The sequence below is a fragment of the Periophthalmus magnuspinnatus genome, chromosome 20 (assembly GCF_009829125.3).
Source record: "Periophthalmus magnuspinnatus isolate fPerMag1 chromosome 20, fPerMag1.2.pri, whole genome shotgun sequence".
Taxonomy (NCBI): domain Eukaryota; kingdom Metazoa; phylum Chordata; class Actinopteri; order Gobiiformes; family Gobiidae; genus Periophthalmus; species Periophthalmus magnuspinnatus.
In genome coordinates, this window is record NC_047145.1 from 20,754,580 (window position 1) to 20,777,842 (window position 23,263).

At 39.0% G+C, this 23,263-nt stretch overlaps 2 protein-coding genes across 3 annotated transcripts; both read right to left on the reverse strand.

Annotated features, from left to right (window-relative positions):
* Window positions 1-308: 308 nt before the first annotated feature.
* zc2hc1a (zinc finger, C2HC-type containing 1A) lies at window positions 309-6,536 on the reverse strand. Of its 2 annotated transcripts, XM_033986141.2 has the most exons (10): window positions 6,471-6,536; window positions 5,443-5,516; window positions 5,149-5,265; window positions 4,829-4,855; window positions 3,846-3,987; window positions 3,511-3,650; window positions 2,812-2,914; window positions 2,447-2,519; window positions 2,263-2,364; window positions 309-2,060 (listed from the first exon to the last, which is right to left on the reverse strand). In XM_033986141.2, the coding sequence occupies exons 1-10, from the start codon at window positions 6,484-6,486 to the stop codon at window positions 1,853-1,855; spliced, it is 1,002 nt and encodes a 333-aa protein (XP_033842032.1). In that variant the 5' UTR covers window positions 6,487-6,536; the 3' UTR covers window positions 309-1,852. The 2 variants fall into 2 exon arrangements, with proteins under 2 accessions (XP_033842032.1, XP_055086022.1); XM_055230047.1 differs by lacking the exon at window positions 4,829-4,855.
* An 8,442-nt stretch (window positions 6,537-14,978) lies between these two features.
* On the reverse strand, window positions 14,979-22,830 carry bco1 (beta-carotene oxygenase 1). Its single transcript, XM_033985783.2, has 11 exons — window positions 22,517-22,830; window positions 22,318-22,446; window positions 22,102-22,231; window positions 21,404-21,551; window positions 21,177-21,327; window positions 18,877-19,079; window positions 17,696-17,950; window positions 17,507-17,612; window positions 16,523-16,617; window positions 15,385-15,496; window positions 14,979-15,297 (listed from the first exon to the last, which is right to left on the reverse strand). Exons 1-11 carry the CDS (start codon window positions 22,578-22,580, stop codon window positions 15,143-15,145), a joined length of 1,548 nt encoding a protein of 515 aa, XP_033841674.1. The 5' UTR covers window positions 22,581-22,830; the 3' UTR covers window positions 14,979-15,142.
* Window positions 22,831-23,263: the final 433 nt, after the last annotated feature.

A 23,263-nucleotide genomic window follows, 5' to 3' on the forward strand; every position in this document is an offset into this window, starting at 1 on the left:
AAAACGAGTTTGTGTTAAGCGTTCTGCCAAGCCACTATTTAACTCATCGCTCAAGTTGCAATTGTCATGAATGATTTCGTAAAAAGCTGATTTTGTCACAGTTGACCGGGATAAGTACAAAGTCGGAACACTTCCAAGGCGTTATTTCCCGTCACGTTCAGTTGGTGTTTTGGCAGATGGGACAAAAATAAGTTCACAGAGTGGCATATGCAGTGGTGGATGAAGTACTAAATACTCTTAGTCAAGTAAAAGTATAAACACAGAAGAGAAAGCTACTTAAGTAATAGTATTTACGCACCCGTTTAAAAAAGTAAAAAGTGTTAAATGTAGTGATACTGATTCAAAATGACTCCTATTTTTGTTCAAAAGTAGCAATACGAATCAGTTAGTTCAGTTTTCTTGAGTGAATTTTGTGTATTTATTTTTGTTTTGCTCAAAGCCAAACTTGAACTCAAAAGCTTTAGTCAGGATTTTTCCACCAACTTGGTAAAAACAACCCCTCAAATCATGCGAAAAGTACTTTTTACTTTTCAGTCCTGTTCAAAAATACTGTGTAGTGGAGCAGAAAGTACAGAAACTGCGCTCAAATGTAGTGAAGTTAAACGTATCCACTGTAAAATGTACTTTGCACTTAAGTAAAGCACAGATACTTAAGTTTTTTTTACTACTTTTACTTCGTTACCTTCCACCACTGGGTATATGTGCAAACACAAATGAGGTTAAATGAGTACAAAGTGCATTTAAACAAAACTACATGTAGCAAACTAGCATAGCAAACACTCAAGTCTTTTGTACAGCTGTGTCCAGGGTTTATTGATGATGGATACGTGGCGTTACATACAGCACGGTGCACGGCTATTTTTTTTTACCTGTTATACACTGCATTTATCATTCGATTTTGTCTCTTCTTCCAACTTTCTCATTATATAACCGGCCAATTGCATAAGGACCACAGTTTAAAAATAACCGATCAAATGCTGGAATGAAAAATATGGGTTAACATTTGATTACATGTTATGTCTTTCATATTAAATACACAAAAGGAACACAGTAGATACAAAAAAGTGACCTAAAATCCAACATGTGTAGAGACAGACAAAGGAAATGTGGTTGTTGGGGGTAATCAGACATGGTGAAGTATTTAAATCGTGCTGATACAACTGAAATACTGTGTTATAAATTTAAAAAAAAAAGAAAAAAGGCTATTTCGGCTTAAAAAAAAACAGTTTAATCTGAAATGTCGTAACTAAACGCAGTCGCTGTTTGAAATGTAGTAAGAAAATAAATAGCATGTCAAATAATAAAACGATAGGATATATTTCTAAAAATGCTACATTAAGAAAAACATGTTGGTAGTGAAGGGGCGAGCCTTTTTTAAGTGACTTTTGCACGAAACCACATTTTCAGTAGTAGTTGATATTGCACTTAGGAGGGATACGCGTTTCTAGAAAGCGGGGTTTTTCAGGAATGCATAATGTGGAGTGTGGGAGTTAAACGCGACGAAAGCCCGTTTTCTTATCTACTCATGCAGCTTGTGACGCGCTCCAGTTTGAACGCACCTGTAACTTTTGTGTTCCCTAAATGTGTCGTGTAAACTAAATGTAATCTGTGTAACCTACTCTCAGAGCAGTGTAACCAATCAAACGTCTTTAGAATAAGCTAGTACTTTACACATCTGGTGCCAATTATAAGTTCTAAATGAATTGCCAAACAACCAAAATGTTCCTATAATGATGCTTTTGCGGTGTAATGTAACAGTGACTTTGTAATAAAATTTCATTTCAAGTTAAAACATCCTGCTTCTGCTTTGAAACTAGATTCTCAGATTAAACTTTTAATGTTTTGAGACGTTTTACCCTAGATTTGTTTTGTTTATTAAATGAGCCAGAGCGTTTCCATCCCGTACTCCAGGATATGTACACGACTCTGATGAGATGCACATCCTGCGGACTCCACACTCACAGCAGAATTTCGCAGATTCGACCGGATACTTCGCTCCACATTCATGACAGAACTTGCTCTTTACTCCACCGTTTCCTATGTCGCCGTCAACCTCGTTCCTGGGATCAAGAACAAAAGGAAAGTTATACAATACTCTCGCTCTTACTTTTTAAATATGTCTGTGTGTTTTGGCTGGAAGGCACAACACTGATCCTACTGTGTAAACTGTGTGTGTGTAGAGGTTAAAATTGCAATTATAAAAGGTTCCACTAGAGGTCAGCGCACATTTCGTAAATAATATGCTTTTTATGAGTTTCTTGCCTAGATATATAAGGGTCCGCTTTCTTCTTGTTGACCCCAGCTCCAGATGCGTTTCTTACAGAGCTGTAACCAGAGCTTGCGACTCTCGGTTTCATGCCCACACTGAAATAACAGTTACATTAAATTCATAGAAAGGATGGAAAAGATGTGGATAAAATGGATGCATAAACAACTCTGCACTGACTTGGAGGGTGGGCTTGTGAGGCTAGATGGATTATTTCTCACTGTACCAGCTGAGGACGCCTTACCAGGAGTCCCTGAAAAATAAAAAACACAAAGACAATCTATAGACATGTCTGTGTAAACCCTCAGTCATCCAGGTATGATTCATAGTAATCTGTCAACTGGACAAAAAGTTGTAGGAGTGAAGACGTTTTGCTGCTGTTAGTTTCAGTGTAGTTTCCCTTCAGACAGATATAAGGCAGCAGTCCAGCAGTAATCTGACCAGAACTGAAGAAGAAGCTTGGACGAGCAGCGAAACGTCTCCACTCCTACAACTTTTTGTCCAGTTACAAAAGAAAAGCATAGATCATATTCATAGAGCCTCACCTGTGGCCTGCCCTGAACCTGCTCTTTGTGGTAAACGAGAGGAGGCAGAGGGGATGGTAGAAGCAGGAGGTGGTGCACTCTTTTTTACACCAGGTGGCTTGTACTAAACAAAAACATGTGAGGTCAAATATAAAGCAATTTCTCCTCAATAAAGATGTCAATACTAAATCGACAACAGACTTTGGACCCTGGGATATCTACAAACACTGGTATGATTCACTGTTATTCTTTTCTTTTTTCTTTTTTTAAAGACTAAAGCTCTGAGAGACAAGTCTCTACATGGATCAGCACCAAATCTCCCACATGTCAGAGCCACATGAACCATCTCACACTCTGAGGACGAAACCAGGACTAAACCGGGACTAAACCAGGATGAAATCAGGACTAAACTGGGGCTAAATTGGGACTAAACCAGAACGAAATCAGGTCGAAATCAAGACTAAACCGGGACTAAACCTGAACATGGTGAATCAGTGTTTCAGTTTTCTGCAGCTAAACCTGGAAAATTCTTCATGAAGATGTGACTCAGGCCTCGACTTTGACAATGTTTAAATTCAGACTCAAACGGTTCTGTTTAGCTCTTTGATTTGTTGTATTGTGATTTTAAAGTCTTTCTTATTCTATAAATCACTTTGTGTACAAACTGTGCTACACAAATAAACTTGCCTTGCTTTTCCACATGTGTTTCTGCAGTGTTACCTGTGTCCGAGCTGGGGGTTTCTTCACTTCTGCTTTGGTCTTATTACCCATCCGGGCGGCCTGCTCTTGACAAAACTTAATGTGTCTGTCTGCTGCATTTTCATTGAACCGCCGCTGACAGTGAGGGCACTGGATGTAGTCTACAAATAAAATCATTAAAATATGTTTTATTTTACAATATTCCCATAAAAGAGTTACTCAAACACGTGTGAATGAAACAAAACACAACTTCAGGTATGTTTTTGAGGAGGCAATAGCGTTATAACATGGCCTGACACTCACAAGAATCATTTTTGTGTAATATAGGCCCTTTAAGTAAACTTCATCTATTTTACCTGGGTCATAACTTGGAGGAGGAGGAGGGGGCAAAGGTTCTCCATCTTTCGTGCCCTGAGAAACGTTCCGTGCAGCCCTGATTGCAGCAATGAAGTCCTCATGTTTCTTGCGCCAGTTGCTGGGCTTTTTAGGAGGTTCTGCCTGGAAAAAATACACAACAGGTCAGCCCATTTAAAACAAAAACGTTACTTTTAAGGTTATTATTTTGTACGGTTTTACTCTCGTTACTCCCTTTCCCCTATGAATTAATGACGTCTGACAGAACTGGATCACTGCTCTGTTGCTCTGTTGGCAGTGTCTTTAGAAACATGACCCGCTTCAGCTGGGTTTCCACTTATTCTCTAGTTTCAGGCTCGGCTAAAGAGCAGCAGTTATATTTGTTGTGTTCATCCTCACAAACTACTATCTGGATGGTTTGTAGGAACAACTAGAATAAGTAGTAGCTATAAGTTCAAGGTAACTATTATTATTATTTTTTTTTTTGGAACAGTGAGATGTGAGACAGGCCTCTACTTTGACCATGTTTAAATCCAGGCTCCAAATGGTTCTGTTTAGCTGTGAATATGACGGAAAGGGTTTTATTCTGCACTTTTCTATTTTAATGTTAATGTTATGATGATTATTTATTATTATTTATGTTCTGATTTGTTTGCATTGTGATTTTAATGTCTTTCTTATTCTGTAAAGCACTTACTTGCCTTGTCTTGCCTATTTTTACTCATATCTTACATGTAAAAAAAAAAGATAATGTGAAAATGAAGCATAAGAAACATAACAGAAACATGCATGTTGAAAGAAACTGCTACAGACGGAGAGATTTAGTAAGTACTAGCCCAAGCAAAAAGCCTTGTTTTCTGCCTGATGGTCAAAGAAAAATAAGTACTTTTTAAAATTCTACTCAATTATCTCATTTTCTGTGGACCATCATAAAAGAAGCCATTAGTAAGCATGTATTCTTAAAAAAATTAACAAAATAACTTACTTTCACAGATGAAGATGAACTCTGTGACTGAAATAAAATTAAAAGTTGTTTATATTCAAAAATATTTGCAAACATAAAATACTGGATTAACTGAAAGTGAAAAAGCTCTCTCAAAGCGCTAACCGAACATGTCAACAAAGGGTTCATTTGTTGCAGCGGATCGATCACCTGACAGATGACTGCGTTGTTACGTAACTCTTATACTAAGGTTTCTGTTATTAGATATATTCTCTGTTCTGTGTGCGTTATAATATTGTGTAAAGTACAATAAAAAGTGAGTCATCTCGGGTCTATTGTGTGTCACAAAGCTGCGGCCTCACCTTTGGTTTGAGGGGTTTGAGTGTGGGAATGTCTGTGCCCTCAGCTCTCTGTCTGCTAGAGTCAAACACCTTCCTCCGTTTGGCCGCTGCTTTTTGACAGATTTTTACATGCTTATCCTGTAAGAGATGAAGAAAACAGCTCAAATGTGTGTCGTTAATAATTAATAATGAGCTATTAACACAAACATAACGCTGATTAAACTGGGCAAACTTCCTTATTGACAATGTGAGCATCATTTGTATTAAGTTTCATGATGGAAAACACAGTTACTTAGATATAACTGGTTTATTTACCAGCACTTTAGGGAAAAAGCTTCTGTTACAAATGTGGCACTGAACCAGGTCCTGAGGAGGAAGAACCGCTTCATCTGCAAAAAAGAAAAGCTTGCACCCGTTAGTGAATGTATATGGAAAAAAAGAGTATTTGTATATCTGAAATTGAGTGATTGAGTGCGTAAATAAATTGGTATGGTTGTGTATGTGAGTGCGTGGCATATTTGAGGGGTGAGATGTGTTGTATTTGATGTATGTACCATATGTTTACAGTTCTTTCATGCACCTACACCAAACTGTTACTCTTACTTAACATCAGCCTGTCCAGGGACTACACGTGGAAATGAATTTTTTTGGCTAAACCCTGGCACAAGACATTTTTCCTGCTTTTTTTAAGGTCAAAGTATTGTCATTGTTCTACATCTACCTCTAGACCATTTTATTTTTAAGCATATCTCTTTATATTATTATTATTACTCAGTGTTTTAATATTGCACATCACTGAAAAAAGTTCCTAATTTCTGAGTTGTTCACTGACAATGACAATAAAAGTCTTCCGATCTGATCCCTGTCCAAATAAAACCCTACCAGACAATACCAACAAACAGCTGACAATTCAAAACAAGACACAATTGGTCTGGCTACTTTAATGTAAAACACAAAATCACACATACAAGCAGGAGATAAAAGAGCATGGAAAGTGTAAATATAAATCTTTTCACTAATGTAGTCCCTCTAATGATCTGATTACGAGTTGGATTATTAAGACAGCATTGCAAAAAACTGAAAATGTCTGCAGAATAAGACAGAATAAAGCCAGATGCAAGTATAAGCTAAAGCTCAGTCTCACACCCATAGTTCCACAGGAGCAGCTAGCTTCATTTTTGGCCCTGTGATCCAGCCCGAAATCACAAACAAAAAAAGGTCGTGGAAAAACAGGACAAAGACAGAGGCGACAGGAACCAAAAAACACCATGGAAGTATACTCAAACTGTACGAAAGCCACAACCCTAAAACAACAAGAATAAAAATGTAAGACACACATTTACCTTCAAATTCTTCCATCCTTGGTTATCCCCTTGTCTGACGCGCGGAGTCAACCGGCTAACGTCAGGAGTGATATTTATATGCTCGTACTTCCGCTTTCGCAAAGCTAACTTTACCTCAAAACAACACAACTTTTACGTATTTAACTGTCCAGCTTATTAAATACGTCCTGCTTAATAGTGTTTATGTGGCTAATTTTATAACGCTATTGTGCGATGAATAGTGTATCAAGCCTTCTGAGTGTGTAATTATTTAAAAAACGTTGCACACTGCTATCTTGTTTTGATTTGATCTTTGGCTGCTAATGGCAACTGACGCTTCCACACGTCGGAACATCCTTTTACCTGATTGGTTAATTCTTAAAAAATAATTAGGATTGTTGGTGTAGTTGCGTAGTTCTAGCGAAAGGGGGCTTATGGGAGGCACCAAATACATTTTACAGACTTTTATAATTAATATTGTTGTAATATTGTTAATTCACGTCAATAGTCTGTGCAATTTTAAATTTTAATCTGTGTCTAATTCAATTTTTAGCTTTCTGAACACCATTGCTTTCTTTTTGTGACGTTTATTCTGACCTTTTGAACAAATGGGCCACTTAAGTTCACGCTCCCATGTTGGGCCATATTGAAGCCAGTGTGTTTTTGAATGGAGCAATTCAACTACAGACCTTTGACTCAATAATAACCTCTGTGTGTTTCCCATGGTGTGGCCTCACAAACGCCCGTTTCATCTCTCTCTCACTCTGTGTCTCTCTCTCTCTCTCTCTCTCTCTCTCTCTCTCTCCTCTCTTACTCTCTGTCCCTTTCTCTCTCTCCTTTTTTCTCTCTCTCTCCTCTCTCCCTCTCTCTCTCCTCTCTTTCTTTCTCTCTCTCCCTTCTCTTTCTCTCTCTCTTTGTCTCTCTCCTCTCTTTCTTCCTCTCTCTCCCCTTTCTTTCTCTCTGTCCTTTCTCTCCCTCTCTTGTCTCTTTCCCTCTCTGCCTGTCTCTCTTTGCCTCTCTCCTCTCTCTCTTTCTCTCTCTCCTTTCTTTGTCTCTCTCTCTGTCTCTCTCTCTATCCTTTCTTTCTCTGTCTCTCTGTCTCACTATCTCTCTTTCTCTCCTTCTGTCTTTCCTCTCTCTCTCTCCTCTTTCTCTCTCCTCTCTCTCCCTTTCTCTGTGTTTCTCTGTCTCTCTCCCCCCCTCTTTCTTTCCATCTCTCTCTGTCCCTCTCTTTTTCGCCCCTTCTCTCCCCTTTCTCTCACTCTGTTGCTTTCTCTCTCACTCCTTTCTTTCTTTCTCTCTCTCTCTCTCTCTCTCTCCCTCTCTCGCTCTCTCTCCCTGCCTCTTCCGTTCTCTTTTTCTCTCTCTTTCTTTCTCTCTTTCTTTCTTTCACACATAGATCTCCAGTTGTCTCATTATCACATCAGTAAATCCACTGTTCTGTTTGAGACGCTTTAGTCTAACCGCTTTTATTTTGAAAGACCCTCTATTCCGGAAGTGCACATTATTCTCGCGCACTTGATCCATGGCTCATCATTTTTGGAGGTGCAAACAGTGGATGGACCAGGCGGCATTCAAGCGGATGTGATTGACCAGTTTGGATCTTGTTTACTACAAAAGGTAACACTTATTTTTATTTCACAAACTCAGCAAATATTTAAATGAATGTTTATTTATTTAGACGCAGTGCATTTATGTAGGTCACAGGGAAATAACATGTACTACATATGACTACTGCTGATGAAATGTGTGTCATCTGTGTCTTCTCTAAACATAGCTCCACCATCACTACTACTACTACTACTACTGCTGCTGCTACTACTACTACTACTACTACTACTACTAATACTTTAATAGTAATCAAAATCATAATCATAATTGTGACTGAATAAGTAAATGAACTAAACCAGGACTAAACATAATCTTAACCCAGTCTAATCAGATGTAAAAAAATAAATAAATAAACAAATAAATACGGAGCCCTGCAGATGACAGAAAGCAGAAGAATAATATTTAACAAATTAAAAAAAAACCATATTATCTTGAGGGAATGAGATATTATTTTGAGGGAACGAGATATTATTTTGAGTGAAGGTAATCATTTCTATACATACATTTTCAGCGCACGTTTAACTTAAAAAATAAAAATAATATCTCATTCCCTCGTGATAATTAAGTCGTTCCCTCAAGATAATATCATGTGGGAAAGTGATAACATCCTATGGCCACACATTAATAATATATTTTGCAAACGCCCTATGCCTGGCTCCGTAAATAAACACATTTATAACAGTATTTTTATAAGAAATCTGAACACAAGTCAAATATTTAAAGCTCACTCCCCTACATCTGTGTATTAGCCTAGAAACCACACACCAAGCGAGCAAAATAACGCGTTTTCTCATCCGTCTTGCATTATCGTCTAACCAAACGTGTAACATATGCAAGGTCACGCTCATTTCTGCACCACTTTGGATATGACAGCTGAGTCGGAACATGCTCAGATCATAACAGAAGCCATGTCCAAAAATAGATCAGGCCGATTACAGGCTACAGCTTTCACTGCTCATGAAACAGCAAAACGGACAAGGGGTGAATAAAGGTCTGGAGATACTGTATGGGAGTAAAGACAGATTTAAGCGCGATCGTCCTCAAAACAGCAGCAGTGAAGCGGAGAGTAGAAGAAGAATATTACAGCAGGTTGGCAGAGAGCAGCAGAATGTCAACACGAGGCTTTAACCTAATTCTCTGCTCCCAGCTCCCTTTGTGCCTCCTCCTCATGGGTCATATTTAAACACCGCTCTTCCCCTGTCTTGTCTAATTGTAGTCTCTTTCACTGTGCGCTGCGTTCTGTGATGCAACATTCTGTGAAAACCATAATTTGTCTTTCCTCTTGGTGCACTTGCTCATTGTTATTGCAGGTGGATGAGATTATAAAAGGTTTAGGTCAGATTAGGTCTTCAGATATATTAGCAGGGGGTTGTGTGCGTAGCTATACTTGCCCACAAAGGTTAGAATGCATTGGATTTACATAACGCCCGAAGCACTTTATGCATTCTGTCCGTACGCGGTAGTGGCAAACTGCACTGTGGGCCCCTTTCACCATTTTCCCAACACTTACGCAACATCTGACCACCTGTGGAATAGTCTCCCGGTAACCCTGAGAGAATGTCCCACGTTCTGTTCTTTTAAAGCTCAAAGGAAAAGCTGATAATGGTCAAACCAAACATGCTTCATCTGTAGTTAAAATATGTGGTTTTAACTTTTCTACAGAGACATATTTGGATATACGGGCAAAAACATGAAGAGGGTGAGTAATGTCTTGAATGGGTGACCAAACTGATTGAAATTATGGACAGTGCGATGACTACAAAAACCTGCTGCCCTCGGGAAGGCGCTACAGGTCCATTAGAGCAAGGACCACCAGACTCAAAATAAGGTTTTTTCCCCCGAGTTCCATAACCCTGTTGACCTCTGACTTGTGCAATATTTAATACAGTGCAATATTTAACATAGTGCAATATTTATCACATTGCAATAGCTAATACAGTGCAATACTTGATCAAGTGCAGTATGTGACTCTGCAGTATTTACATTTTGTTTGAGAGTTGTAGTCTGGGATGTTTTAATGTCTGGCACTAGTTATTTTAGTGATACTGTGTTGTAAGTGTCCCATGTCTGTATTGGAGGGTTGTTTTTAATCTCGCTGTGCATGTGTGTGGTGTTGTACATGTGGATAGTGACAATAAATGCATTCTATTCTATTCTATTTTATTCTATTCTAACAAGGTAATGTAGTCTACTTCATTCATTGCAGTGTAAAGTGCAGTGAGAAAGTAAGACGCTACTCCATAAGAGAATCTACCAACACCGGCGTGAGAGCAGCTCAGGACCCCAGTCTACTGTCCATCTCCATCTCAAACCCACTAACCACCTAGCCTGAGAAAAGAAATGGTTTGAAAGCGGAGTGAAAGAAGCTTGTTATGGACTAGTCCTGTTTTGGCCTTGCTTCCATTTGCGCAGATCCACCCACAGGTTGCTCATCCGGGATATGAACCCGGGACCTGCATTCTCCACCAATCTGTTACGTGTCAGTTGGTCCAGGGGTGGTGGCACACAACGAAATGATGTTAAGCTGGTCGTAGAACAAAAACGAGAGTGTGGAGACGTGGTCAAAAAATGATAAAGTAAATTTATTCTCACGAAATGAATGAAACAACTAGATCATTTTCATTGAGGGCCACATCAGCAAAATGGCCGCCATCGAGGGCCAGATGTGACTGTGGGGCAGTGTAAATGTCACTAAATGTAAACAAATGTCACGTCAAGTAAATGTAACTACTTTTAAACTTGTTAAATAACTGTTCCTGTATTTATTACTTATTCAGGTTACAAATATTACATTATTATTATAAACTTTTGAATACTTAGCTCCATGTTTAGTGTCTTTCACAACCGTCCCACCTCAAAACACAAAAAATATACAGGTTTTTCTTGTCTTCACCTTCACCTTTCTTAAAACTGCCTTCCACGCTGACAATTTTCCTCTTCCTTAACATTTTGGGATCATTGTGTGCAAATATTTCTCAGTTCCACTTGTTGGGAAAATCTCAGTAGTTTATAGTTAATGCAGCATGGACTTACTTTAAAATTACAGTTATGTCTTTTAATTTACCTTCTCGCGGGCCATATAAAACAATGTGGCGTGCCGCATTTGGCCCCCGGGCCTTGAGCTTGACACACGTGAACTAGATAATACAAAAATAAAATACAAATAACTCAAAGATGCTGCAGCGGAAGGACCCAAAACAAACCCAAAACAAATAGGAACAAAGAGAACAATAGATGGTGATTACAGGTTGAACAGGGTCGTTAAGGCTGAAACTGGAGACAATAGCTGTTTACAGTTTCAGTTTAGTTAGCCCCTCCCTTCAGACAGATATTAGGCAGTGTCCAGCAGAAATCTGACCAGAACTGAAGAAGCGGATTGGACGAGCAGCGAAACGTCTTCACTCCTAGAACAATTTGTCCCGTTGACAGATTTAAACTTCATCTTTGCAATGAGTGTAGTGTGCAATTTTTTTTAATTTTGCACTTTTGCGACCTCAGCCTTTGGGACAATGGATGGAAATGATCCTTTGGCTATAATCTGGTGTGTTTACATTCATGTTCATTAGCACGCACTGTCCCAGTCAAATAATTAAAGTAAACATATTCATACCAGACATTGTGGGTGAAGTTTTGCTCAAGGACACAACGATAGCTTCCACTGACTAGAGTCACTAGCGCCCCCTTTGGAACCTGTTATTCCCAGCGGTCTTCCATCTAAGTACCAACTGAAGGTATAACTTGGACATAACCAACTAAAATAGCTCTCAATAAGACTAGAGAACTGTGGGTAGGTCCTGCTGCGATGAATGTTTTCTATGCTGATCCTGAAGCTTAAGACAAAGAATTTGAAGTACGTAAATTGGGTAATATTTGTGTGTACGTTTGGCAGGTTTTTCCGTGGTGAGATGCCTTTACGATGACGGATGTGGAGGCCTCCTATGAGGGCTTCTTGGCCTCTCGACGGTCCGGCCGTAGGAATGCCATCCACGGAATCGAAACAGCGTCAGGAGAGGGAGCCGCCGACCTGTCCCAAAGCCTCGCACAGCTCAACATTAACAAGTCAGGTGAGTCGTACTCTCAGATGGACATAAATAAGTACATGAATGAATAAATACATGAAATAAAATTAATAATAATTAAAAAATGAAAATTATTATTATTATTATTTTGTTTGTTTGTATTGGTACTGTACTGGTACAGTACAAACAGCAGTAAGTACTACAGAAAGTACCACTAATTACCAGCCAACTACTATAATGTCTCGTTTTGAAATACAGTCTGGTCTCATTGGTAACTACGATGGTAATTACCAGTACAAACAACAGTAAGCACCACAGAAAGTACCAGTAATTACTAATACAAGCAGCAGTAAGTACTACGGAAAGTATCAGTACTTACTAGTGCAACTACCATAATGTCTCGCTTTAAAATACAGTCCAGTCCCACTGGTAACTACTTCAATACTTACCAGTACATACATTAGTTAGTACTACAGAAAGTACCAGTACTTACTAGTGCAACTACCATAAAGTCTTGCTTTAAAATACAGTCTGGTCTCACTGGTAACTACTACAGTAATTACCAGCGCAACTACCGTATTGTCTCGTTTTAAAACAAAAATAAAATCGTGGTGTCCTTTGGGGGGTGCTCTGGGAGTATGGGGTCCGGGGCCCTTTGCTAAGGGCTGTCCGGTCTCTGTATGACCGGAGCAGGAGCTGTGTAAATCAGACCTGTTCCCAGTGCATGTTGGACTCCGCCAGGGCTGCCCTTGGTCACCGGTTCTGTTCATTGTTTTTATGGACAGAATTTCTATGCGCAGCCAGGGGCTGGAGGGGGTTTGGTTTGGGACCCACAGGATCTCATCTCTGCTGTTTGCGGATGATGTTGTCCTGATGCTTCATCGAGCCGGGACCTGCAGCACTGGGGCGGTTTGCAGCCGAGTGTGAAGCGGCTGGGCATCTGCTCCTGGACATCTCCCTTGGGAGGTGTTCCGGGCATGTCCCACCGGGAGGAGGCCCCGGGGAAGACCCAGGACACACTGGAGGGACTATGTCTCTCTGGCCTGGGAACGCCTTGGGGGAGGAGCTGCAGGACGTGTCTGGGGTGAGGGAAGTCTGGGAGTCCCTGCTTAGACTGCTGCCCCCCGACCTGGCCCCGGATAAGAGGAAGAAAAAGGATGGAATGAAAAAAAAAAAAAAAAGCGGTGAAGCTTCTGAAATATCTGTCACTTATTTTGGCTTTTCTTGAATGAATGAATGAATAAATAAAATAAAATACAATAAATTAAAAAATAAAATAAAATAAATAATAATAAATAAATCATAAAAAATATTAAAAATAAAATACCGGTGAAGCTTCTGAAATATCTATCACTTATTTTCGCAGTTTTTTATTTATTTATTTTTTTTTAGCTTAAGTGTAAAGCTTAAGTCTAAAGATACAACCATAGATATTACAGGTTAATAAATGCTTTGCATCCACTGACTGTTTACCTCCTGTCCGTTTTTCCTTTTCTGTTTCAGCTGATGAGGATGAAGAAAGCCCCCAGGTTTCACCGTCTAAAGAAGAAGAAACTCAAGACGAGGGCAGCTAACATAAACAGATAAACACATGGTCCTGAGGTGCCAGCTGAAACACAATGACCGAAAAGACACTCCCGCATTCCTCCTCCGTCCAGTCACCGCCAACTCGTCACTATGGCAACCAGCGTACTACCCTGACTTCACTTGGGCGTGCTCCAGTGTCCTCAGAAATCCTTAAGTCTCTTCTTCACCAAATCGATGGGCCTGCTTGAATGAGGTTGGATAGTTGCTGGGTACATGATATTATTTTGTTTATTATTTATTTCACCAGGATAGTGACGGTGTCCTTGTCTGAGGCAAACCCTGTCTGTCCAGCGAGAACAGGCCCAAAGGTCTCACAGGGTAGAGTAGTCTTCCTATGCACTTTAGTTTGTCTATGGATCTAATGGATGCTACATGACGTTACAGACTTTGGACATATACTACCACAAGAGTGTCAACACTTTAAAATGTTTATGAAGAAAAGAAAATATTGATTAAATTGTTCTGTTTTTTTTCTATTATTTTAGGCATTATTATTATTATTATTATTATTATTATTATTATTTATTTTATTTGGGTCAAAACACCTAAAGATAAATATATTAAAAACACCTAAAAATCAGAAAAGAAAATATTGATTACATTTTTTTTCTTCATTATTTTATGTATTATTATTATTATAGTTTTTTTTATTTGTATTTTTTATTTTTTTGTCAACACACCTAAAGATAAATATAATAAAAACACCTAAAAATCACTTTCACATAAATAATAGTTTTATTCATTCTATTTAAATGTGTAACTTGATGTTCTGAATAAATATATTTTCTTAATAGACCACATTAACTGTTCTACGACTTGTTAACTGCACATTTGTTTTTCTGGAGTCCACACCGGCTCTGACAGATGTGTTTTTGCACATGTGTGTGTCGACCTACAAAGTTGTATTTTTATATGAAGTGGTGTGTGTGGTTTGCATATCCCTGCATGCTTGCACTATTAACTCAAATATTTCCATGTTTTATAGTGAAAGTCAGATGTTTTGTAGTTGGTCAGACTTTGCACTTTGTTTATATATATTTGATAAAACTGGTGAACTAGTGATGCTTTTGTCCGGCTCTTTTTTTTATTTCAAATCGCTGCAAAGGAAACAGAACTAAGTCGAAGGTGATTGAAATATAATAGTCATTGAGTAAATAATGTGTCAACTGATTCAATTGTTTTTGTCGTCATCTAGTGGCCAAACTAATGTACGTTTCTTAAGCAATAAATACACAGTACGCACGTCAAATATCTTGAAACATTTATGAAAAGCATCAGCAAAAATTACATTTCAAGTCATTTCAGTAGTAAACAATGTAGACAACATATATAACAGGAGTATGTACATGTTTAAGTCACCAAATCAGTAAAACTAGGACAAATATCAATAATATTTCATCATGAATACTTTCTATCTAAGCAGCTTTATACAAAACCCCACTGTTTAACCTCTGTACAAACATTTGGGTTTTTTTTTTAGTTGGTTTTGGGGATAAAAAACCCGTGCACGTCTCTGTACAGCTGTCCTTTCACATTCGCTCGTGCCACTTCTTTAAATGTTTTTCCGTCCAAAATGGCGATGAAACAGGGCTGGCCGGGGCTCGGGTTGGTGACCGCGACCACGACGACGCCTGGAAATGCACAAAACGAGAGGTTAAGAGAAGATCAGCTGGATCAGAGACACTTATGTTTTTATATTGTGTTTGCTGTGGCCGCACCGTCGTCTTCTGTTTCTCCGTTTGGTCTGGGGATAAAAACAGGCTCTGAAGGAAAGCAGTTCTCTTCTTTCCAGTAAACCATCTTCCTGGTTTCTGTGTCGAACTTCCCGATCTGGAAAACGCAAACAAACACGTGAATTACTAGTTTAGATTTTGTCTTATTATCACAACTCCAAGCCAAACAACGAGGAATTGTTCTTAAGTAAAAACACACTTTTTTTTAACTGAACTTCTAACTTTAAAACTGGGAGTTGGGTGGGAATTAAATGTAAACCTACACCAGGACTCACATGTTTAACGCACAAACCCTGGCTGAGTTCATCTCTCAAACTGAAAACGCTCTGTTCCACCTTGTGATGTCATCGTGCGGTAATACAGGAAGTGCTCCGCTGTGTTTTTAAACTCCACGCACCTTCACGGGAATCATTTGCCGATCTCTACAGAACTAAAAGTACAAGCAGCTGTTAAAACTACTTCTAAACTAACTAAAGCGTGAAAACTACCACTTCATGACATCACAAGGTGGAACGGACAGCATTGTAACATGGTTTAAAGCTCACAAGCGTCAATTTTGTGCAATATAGGACTTTTTTTTCCTGAACTTTTGACATTAAAACTGCGAGTTAGGTGGGAATTATATATTTTTTTAAACGTGTCATACCGCAATTAAATGTAAACCTACACCAGGACTTGTTTAATATATTTATCTAATTCATTATTATCATCATTTGTCATTGGCATAATACAAAAAAATACTACAAAAACTACAACTAATACTACTTTTTCTACTGGGAGGGGATTAAAGGCTGTGTGTATTTACCATAAAGTGGAATTATCCTCAAAAAAAGCTATTCTAAATGTGCAATATTTAAAAAAAACATGAGCTGAAATAACTAAAACGTAGAATACAACACTTACGTAATCAAGTTGTGTCTATAATGAGTCATAAAAGTGATTTATTCAACTTTCTACAGCTCAAATCTTATAATTTTGCCAAAACATAAGCAAAAATATGACACTACCGCAAAGAAAAAGTCCAAATGATAAATATTGACCTGCAAAAACGTAGCTACATGTGTCACGTGTTAAAACGATAAGTTGATATAGTGAATATTTCCCAGCAGAAAGAAAGTTTTACCTGTTTGGACACGGCAGAATCATCCACGATGCTTCCGTAGACGTAACGATGCTTCTTCCCGTTAAAGTTGTAGTTCATTCTTGGCAGTTCGAAGCCTGTGTGAAATGTGTAGAACCAAAATGAGAAAAAAAAGGTACGGGAAACATGGTAATAAACATGGTAAAAACATGGTAAAAAACATGGTAAAAACATGGTAAAAAACATGGTAAAAACATGGTAAAACATGGTAAAAAACATGGTGAAAACATGGTGAAAACATGGTAAAAACATGGTAAAAACATGGTAAAAAAACATGGTAAAAACATGGTAAAACATGGTAAAAACATGGTAAAAAAAACATGGTAAAACATAGTAAAACATGGTAAAAAAAACATGGTAAAACATGGTAAAAAACATGGTAAAAACATGGTAAAACATGGTAAAAAAACATGGTAAAAAACATGGTAAAACATGGTGAAAACATGGTAAAAACATGGTAAAACATGGTAAAAAACATGGTAAAAACATGGTAAAAAACATGGTAAAAACATGACAAAAACATGGTAAAAACATGGTAAAAAACATGGTAAAAAACATGGTAAAAACATGGTAAAAACATGGTAAAAACATGGTAAAAACATGGTAAAAACATGGTTAAAACATGGTAAAAACATGGTAAAAAACATGGTAAAAACATGGTAAAAACATTGTAAAAAACATGGTAAAACATGGTAAAAAACATGGTAAAACATGGTAAAAACATGGTAAAAACATGGTAGAAACATGGTAAAAACATGGTAAAAACATGGTAAAAAACATGGTAAAAACATGGTAAAAACATGGTAAAAAACATGGTAAAAAACATGGTAAAAAACATGGTAAAAACATGGTAAAAACATGCTAAAACATGGTAAAAAACATGGTAAAAACATGCTAAAAACATGGTTAAAAACATGGTAAAAAACATAGTAAAACGCTTCCTGCTTCAGTTTGAAAACACTTTACCTTCACACAGCACCTCTGCCTGACACATGAGTTTTCCCTCTTTCTCTTTTACAGCACTGGCGGTCGTATATTTTAGCGCCACCATATCCTCTCCGATGGCCACGCCCTGCACGGGACAGTCCACGTTAGACAGAAACGCGACACCCTTTGTAGAGATCACTATCGTATATATCGTTATCGTATATTCACCTTGTCCGATCTGACGGGAAGCACGAATCTCCTGCAGTTTGGTTGTACGTAGCCGTCGTCGTGGGAACCGGCTTCTTTGAGCTTGCTCAGGTAGAACATGTTGTAAAGGCTGTTGTCTCTGTAGGCGATCACATCGAAGACGACGTGTCCGTCTTCCTCGAACGCGTTCACGTGATGATACACGACCATCGCGCCCGTGTAGTACTTGGTTTCTACCTCTTTTCCAGTTTTTCTGTCGATTACGTGGATCAGGGTCTGGGGAAATCATAAACAAACACAAATATTTAGTCGGGTTACGGTTGTTTGACGGTAACACAACTCTCAACAGTTAAAGGCAAAGTTTTACGCTGTTTTCTGATGTGTTATAATGTTGTTTCCTCATCGCAAACAGACCTGGAGTAGTGTTTTGTTTCATTTACACATGTTTAACACACAAATAATGCATATAACTCACAGAAAACACTCTGTTCCACCTTGTGATGTCATGAAGTGGTAATACAGGAAGTGCTCCACTGTGTTTTTAAACTCCACACACCTTCATTTCTAGAATCATTTGGATCATTTCAGCCTCTGGAATTACAAATCTCCCCTGAACAAAAAGGTAAAAAATGCGCAGTTAACTTGAACGACTTGATGACATCACAAGGTGGAACGAAGCATTTTGAGCTTTGGAGAGGTAGACAGACTAATAATAGTTACTCAAACATGTGTGAATGAAACAAAACACAACTCCAGGTCTGTTTTTTGAGGACGTAACAACATTATAACGTGATTTAAATCTCACAATAATCGATTTTGCGTAACGTAGAACTGTAGCGACACTGAGCCTTTGTCGCTTAGAGAGGAGATCGAGTCCAGTACCTCGTTTGTAAGAAGTAAACTGAGTCGCATGATGCATTTTCTGGTGGTTTATGTAGGTTACACACACAAACACACAGACACACACAGATGATATAATGTAGGCCTACAAGAAATAGTGTGATAACCAGCAAAACGAAGCTGACAACGAAAAATACAGCAGCTACCCGGTGTCTCCACTCTCCAGACAGCAGGAAACCCGGTGCCTTAAAAATCTACCAGCGCGTCACCTTTGCCCACGTGAACCCCGCCCCCTCACCCATCGCCATAGCAACCAGTCACCCACATCGCTCCCACGTAGGACCTTCAAGTGCAAAACTTACGTTCTCATCAGGGCAGAACTTGAGGCAGCTGGCCCAGTTGACTCCCCTCATGTAAGCGGTGGCCATCTTGAGGATGTCCAGTTTGAAAGGCTGTTCGATGAAGATGAAGTAATTTTCCGTCATGCCAAAGCTGTGGTAGTAGCTCGGAGTGAGGAGGGACCGACAGGGGACTGTGCAGACCACCTCAGCCTTCTTCAGAGCTCCTTCAATGAAAACGCACGCATTACTCTACTGTCTGATCTGTGTTATAATGTTTTTGCATCACAAACAGACCTGAAGTTGTGTTTTTTTTTAGTTTTTTTGTTTCATTCACGCCATGTTTAACACACAAAACCTGTAGATTCACACACTCGGGAAACGCAGACAAACACAGGAAAATACAGTTTTTCCAGAGCATTATCAAAACTCCAATCCAGAGGTGCCCAAACTTTTTTTTTTTATCGAGGGCCACATGTCAAAACATATTCAAAGCGCAGGGCCACAGACCAGTGATCAGTGCAGTGCGGTACTTTAAAAACAGCTTTGACAGAGCTGCTGTGTGTTAATAAGGCTTGAAACACATTAATTTTAGGTCTGTATCAAACTGCAATGTGATGTTTGAGGTTATAGCGGTAGAAATAGTTTAATTTGCTGTTAAAAGTGGTGCTTATGATCAATTGGGTCGGTTCAGCAGGAGGCTTGAGGGCCAATGAAAACTGGTCTGAGGGCCGCGTTTGACCCCCGGGCCTTAGTTTGGACAAACAACCGGGAATTGTCCTTAAGTAAAACCACACTTTTTTTTACATTAAAACTTGGAGTTGGGTGGGAATACTATTTTTTAAAATGTGTCTGCTTCCTCCATATCTATGTACGTATATTCAGCATAAAACAGATGGACATTATGCTCTGTGATCACAAAACGGACGCTTCTTTCTGTCCCAAGTGTCCGCACAGAGATGGGTAAAGTGGCATTTCAACATTCTTGCACCGTTAACGTGGACTAGTTTACAAAAAGCCTTGAAATTCAGTTCAAATCTATGTTGAAAGGTTTGGAAATTAAGTCTATGATTTGTAATGGCTTTTAAGAATCCATTATATAACACATAATAAAAAGGTAAACCTACACCAGGACTCACGTGTTTAACGCACAAACCCTGGCTGAGTTCATCTGTCAAACTGAAAACACTCTGTTCCACCTTGTGATGTCATCGTGTGGTAATACAGGAAGTGCTCCTCTGTGTTTTTAAACTCCACACACCTTCACGAGATTCATTTGTCAATCTCTGCAAAACCGAAAGCAATTTTTTTATTTTTTTTTTATTTTTTTATTACTTTACTCTTAAACCTTTGGAACCTTTACTCTTAAACCGTGTGTTGAATATTATGCATCTTAAACACTGAGGTGAACTTGTTTCTTGCTCATTTTAAGACGTCTACACTGGAACCTGCTACTTCGGTTACATGATACAGGTATTTACAGTATTTACAGTTGACAAAAGTTCTTGTAATACATCTTTTCAGTGACTACAAGCATCTTTTTAGTGACGTATTCTACCTTCATGTAAACAGTTAACAGTATATTCATTTATGACCTTGTACAGACAGTATGTAAATAGGTCCAACCTTCTATAGACAGTACTTTTCTCGGGGTATAAATACTGGATGACTCCTTTGTATGTGCTGCTGTTTGTACCTCCACTCCTTTGATATCAGATAAACTTCTTCCAACTCTCTACCTGGTCTGAAATCACTTCCTTCACAATTAAACTAAAGGTAAAAGGTCGCTGTTAACTTGAAAACTACCGCCTCATGACATCACAAGGTGGAACGGGGCATTTTGAGCTTTGGAAATGTCGACAGAACGCAGGATTACACAAACATGAACGAGCGAATGAAACAAACACAACTCCAGGTGTGTTTTTGAGGAGATAACAGCATTATAACATGTTTTAAACCTCACAAGCGCCGATTTTGCGTAATATAGCACTTTTAAATTACTTTATGTCAGTTTCAGTTTGCATAAATATAGATGTTTTGTGCACAGGTTTGTATTACATCATGTGTTTTTTTGTTGAAAGTGTTCATTTTACTGAATAATCCCAGGACACAGCCACAGTCGTAGTTAGGATAGGCAAAATAAGTAGGTTAACAGCCTGATTGAATCACATTGAACCACTGCCACACTTCCCCGTCATGTGAAATGTGTTACTTAGATAGCCACTGATTGCGTAATCTAGTTATTGTTGATAGAACCAAATCAGTGGACGTAAATGACCAAAGAAACCCGATCAGTCGAGGCAGAGTAGAGCCGGATAAGGTACCTTTATCAGGAAGAGGTGGGACTTTGAACACCACATATTTGGTCTTGCCCTTCTCCGCTATGCAGGTGCCCATGTTGTAAGTGTTGCCTTCACTGTCGTAGTGCGGATGAGACGAAACCACGTTCACCGGCAGGAATTTCAAGTAATCCACCTGTCGACCCAACGAATGTGATTAAGTACAACGTTTTATTAGGAGGAAACTGATTAAAAACAACCACGTGCAGTACCTTGTCCTGCGTTTCCAGGGTAACAGGGTCAATCTTTCGGATGTAATTGGTTTCGGAGGTGGCAAAGTATTCGTTTCCGTACTTGATGAAGTTGCTGGCGCCGTTGTCAGTGAAGTCGGGCACGGTGTGGTTGAGGAAAGTAATTGCCCTAAGAAACAAAGAAATGTAAGGAGTAGTTTTATGCAGGGGTGGAACGAAAAGAAGGAAAAGTAAAGTTTTAAGTTTTTTTGTACGTTTTACAGCGGATACTTTTTACTTTTACTTTACTACATTTGAGAGCAGTGTCTGTACTTTCTGCTCCGTTACATTTTTGAACAGGACAGGAAAGTAAAAGTATTTTTTAAATTTTAGTTTGAGACCTGTTGAGCAAAACAAAAATATATAAATAAAAACAGCTGGAAAAAACTATCGATTCAGTTGTTTCTGCACAATTTCAGCACAAATGTCTATCAAGATCTCTTAATTTGAAACTTTAAAAGACTCAAAATGTGCATGAAATACTTAAACTTTTTACTCTTTAAGCAGATTTTTAAACAGGCGCTTGAATACTTTTACTTAGGGAGATTTTTTTCATGTGAAACTTTTACTTTTGCTTGAATTTTGAATGTTTTTGCCCATGCATCTGTAGTAACAAAACTGACACTTCACTGGGCTTCTGTTCCTTTCTCACTGTAAATATCCTCTTTTATCACACTCACTTTACAATAAAGTTCTTGCTGGGGTCTGGATAGGCCATTGTCCCCATTTCAGACACGACTATCCTGTTTGCAGCCATGTTTGATTTGTACGTGTCACTCCTCAGAAACCTGCTTCTGTGGGTCACTTCACCTGGAAATAAAAACACAAAAATAAGCTGCACGAACCTAAACTGACCCAGTGGCACCTCCTCCTTCGTGAAGCTCTCAAACTCTCACCGTCTTTAAAGGTGAAGCTGGTCATGAGTGCCATCCCGTCAAACCAGTGCTCGTAGCTGGTCTCCCCCACAGAGAAGATCCCGGGGCCATTACGCAGCAGAGTCCCTTGGAGCCAGTTGGGAATGTTTCCTAAGTGAAGAAAAACCCGTGTGAGGTTCAGTGGTTCTCCTGTGGCTGTAGGTTTAAAGCGTCCTCTTACCTTTCACTTCTGTTTTACAAGCCTCAGGACTCTCAGTGGCGTTTTTGGAGAAGTCGACGCTCATGATGCTGACAGTGCGGGACGACACAACTCTGTGCGTAAAACGAGCCAAACCACTCCCTTTAAAGGCCTGGCGCGCTGTGGGGGCTGGAAACCTGTGGTATTATCTTATCTGTGCGGGGATGGACATCTTCTATGAATCTCCTCATTATGTTTTCCATGTTATTTCAGAGAAAAGTTATGCATTTGGACACGTTTGCTCCGCGCGGACTTGTGCCAAAGCTGGATTACGCGCCACATCTCTGTCCCAATTACTCATTTATGTCGTTATATCACAGTGACCTTTAAGAGTTTTAAGAGCTTCATCAACAGCAGGATTATTTGAATCTGTTTATTTGAACCCACTGGGAAAAAACACTGGGTAACACCGGGTAACACTTGGTTTTGGTGGAGTAAGACCAAAACTCTCCACCTGTTGTTATATGTGTTGTTTTGTGGGGGAGGAGAACGTGGCCCCTGGGAACCTGGACCCCTGCAGACTCTGAAGGACCAGTTTGTTAATTATGTCACTTCATGTGTAGTCGAACATGTGAGGTGACATATATGTAACATGTGTTGGCCTAGATACCAAGATAACACAAAGGTCTAGATTTAAAGGGCAAATTTCACCACATAACACAAAAAAAGATAAAATAACAATAATAAACCCAAACAAATGCATGAAAAATAAAGTAGGTAAAGTCTCAG

Coding starts and splice junctions, on each gene's coding strand:
- zc2hc1a (XM_033986141.2), bottom strand. Junction 3,651..3,845: donor TCCTCCAAGTTATGACCCAG/GTAAAATAGATG, acceptor TTTTATTTGTAG/ACTACATCCAGTGCCCTCAC. Junction 2,520..2,811: donor AGGTTCAGGGCAGGCCACAG/GTGAGGCTCTAT, acceptor TTTATTTTTCAG/GGACTCCTGGTAAGGCGTCC.
- bco1 (XM_033985783.2), bottom strand. CDS start 22,580: ATGAGCGTCGACTTCTCCAAAAACGCCACTGAGAGTCCTGAGGCTTGT. Junction 21,552..22,101: donor AGCAAGAACTTTATTGTAAA/GTGAGTGTGATA, acceptor TTTGTTTCTTAG/GGCAATTACTTTCCTCAACC. Junction 21,328..21,403: donor CCCTGGAAACGCAGGACAAG/GTACTGCACGTG, acceptor TTGGGTCGACAG/GTGGATTACTTGAAATTCCT.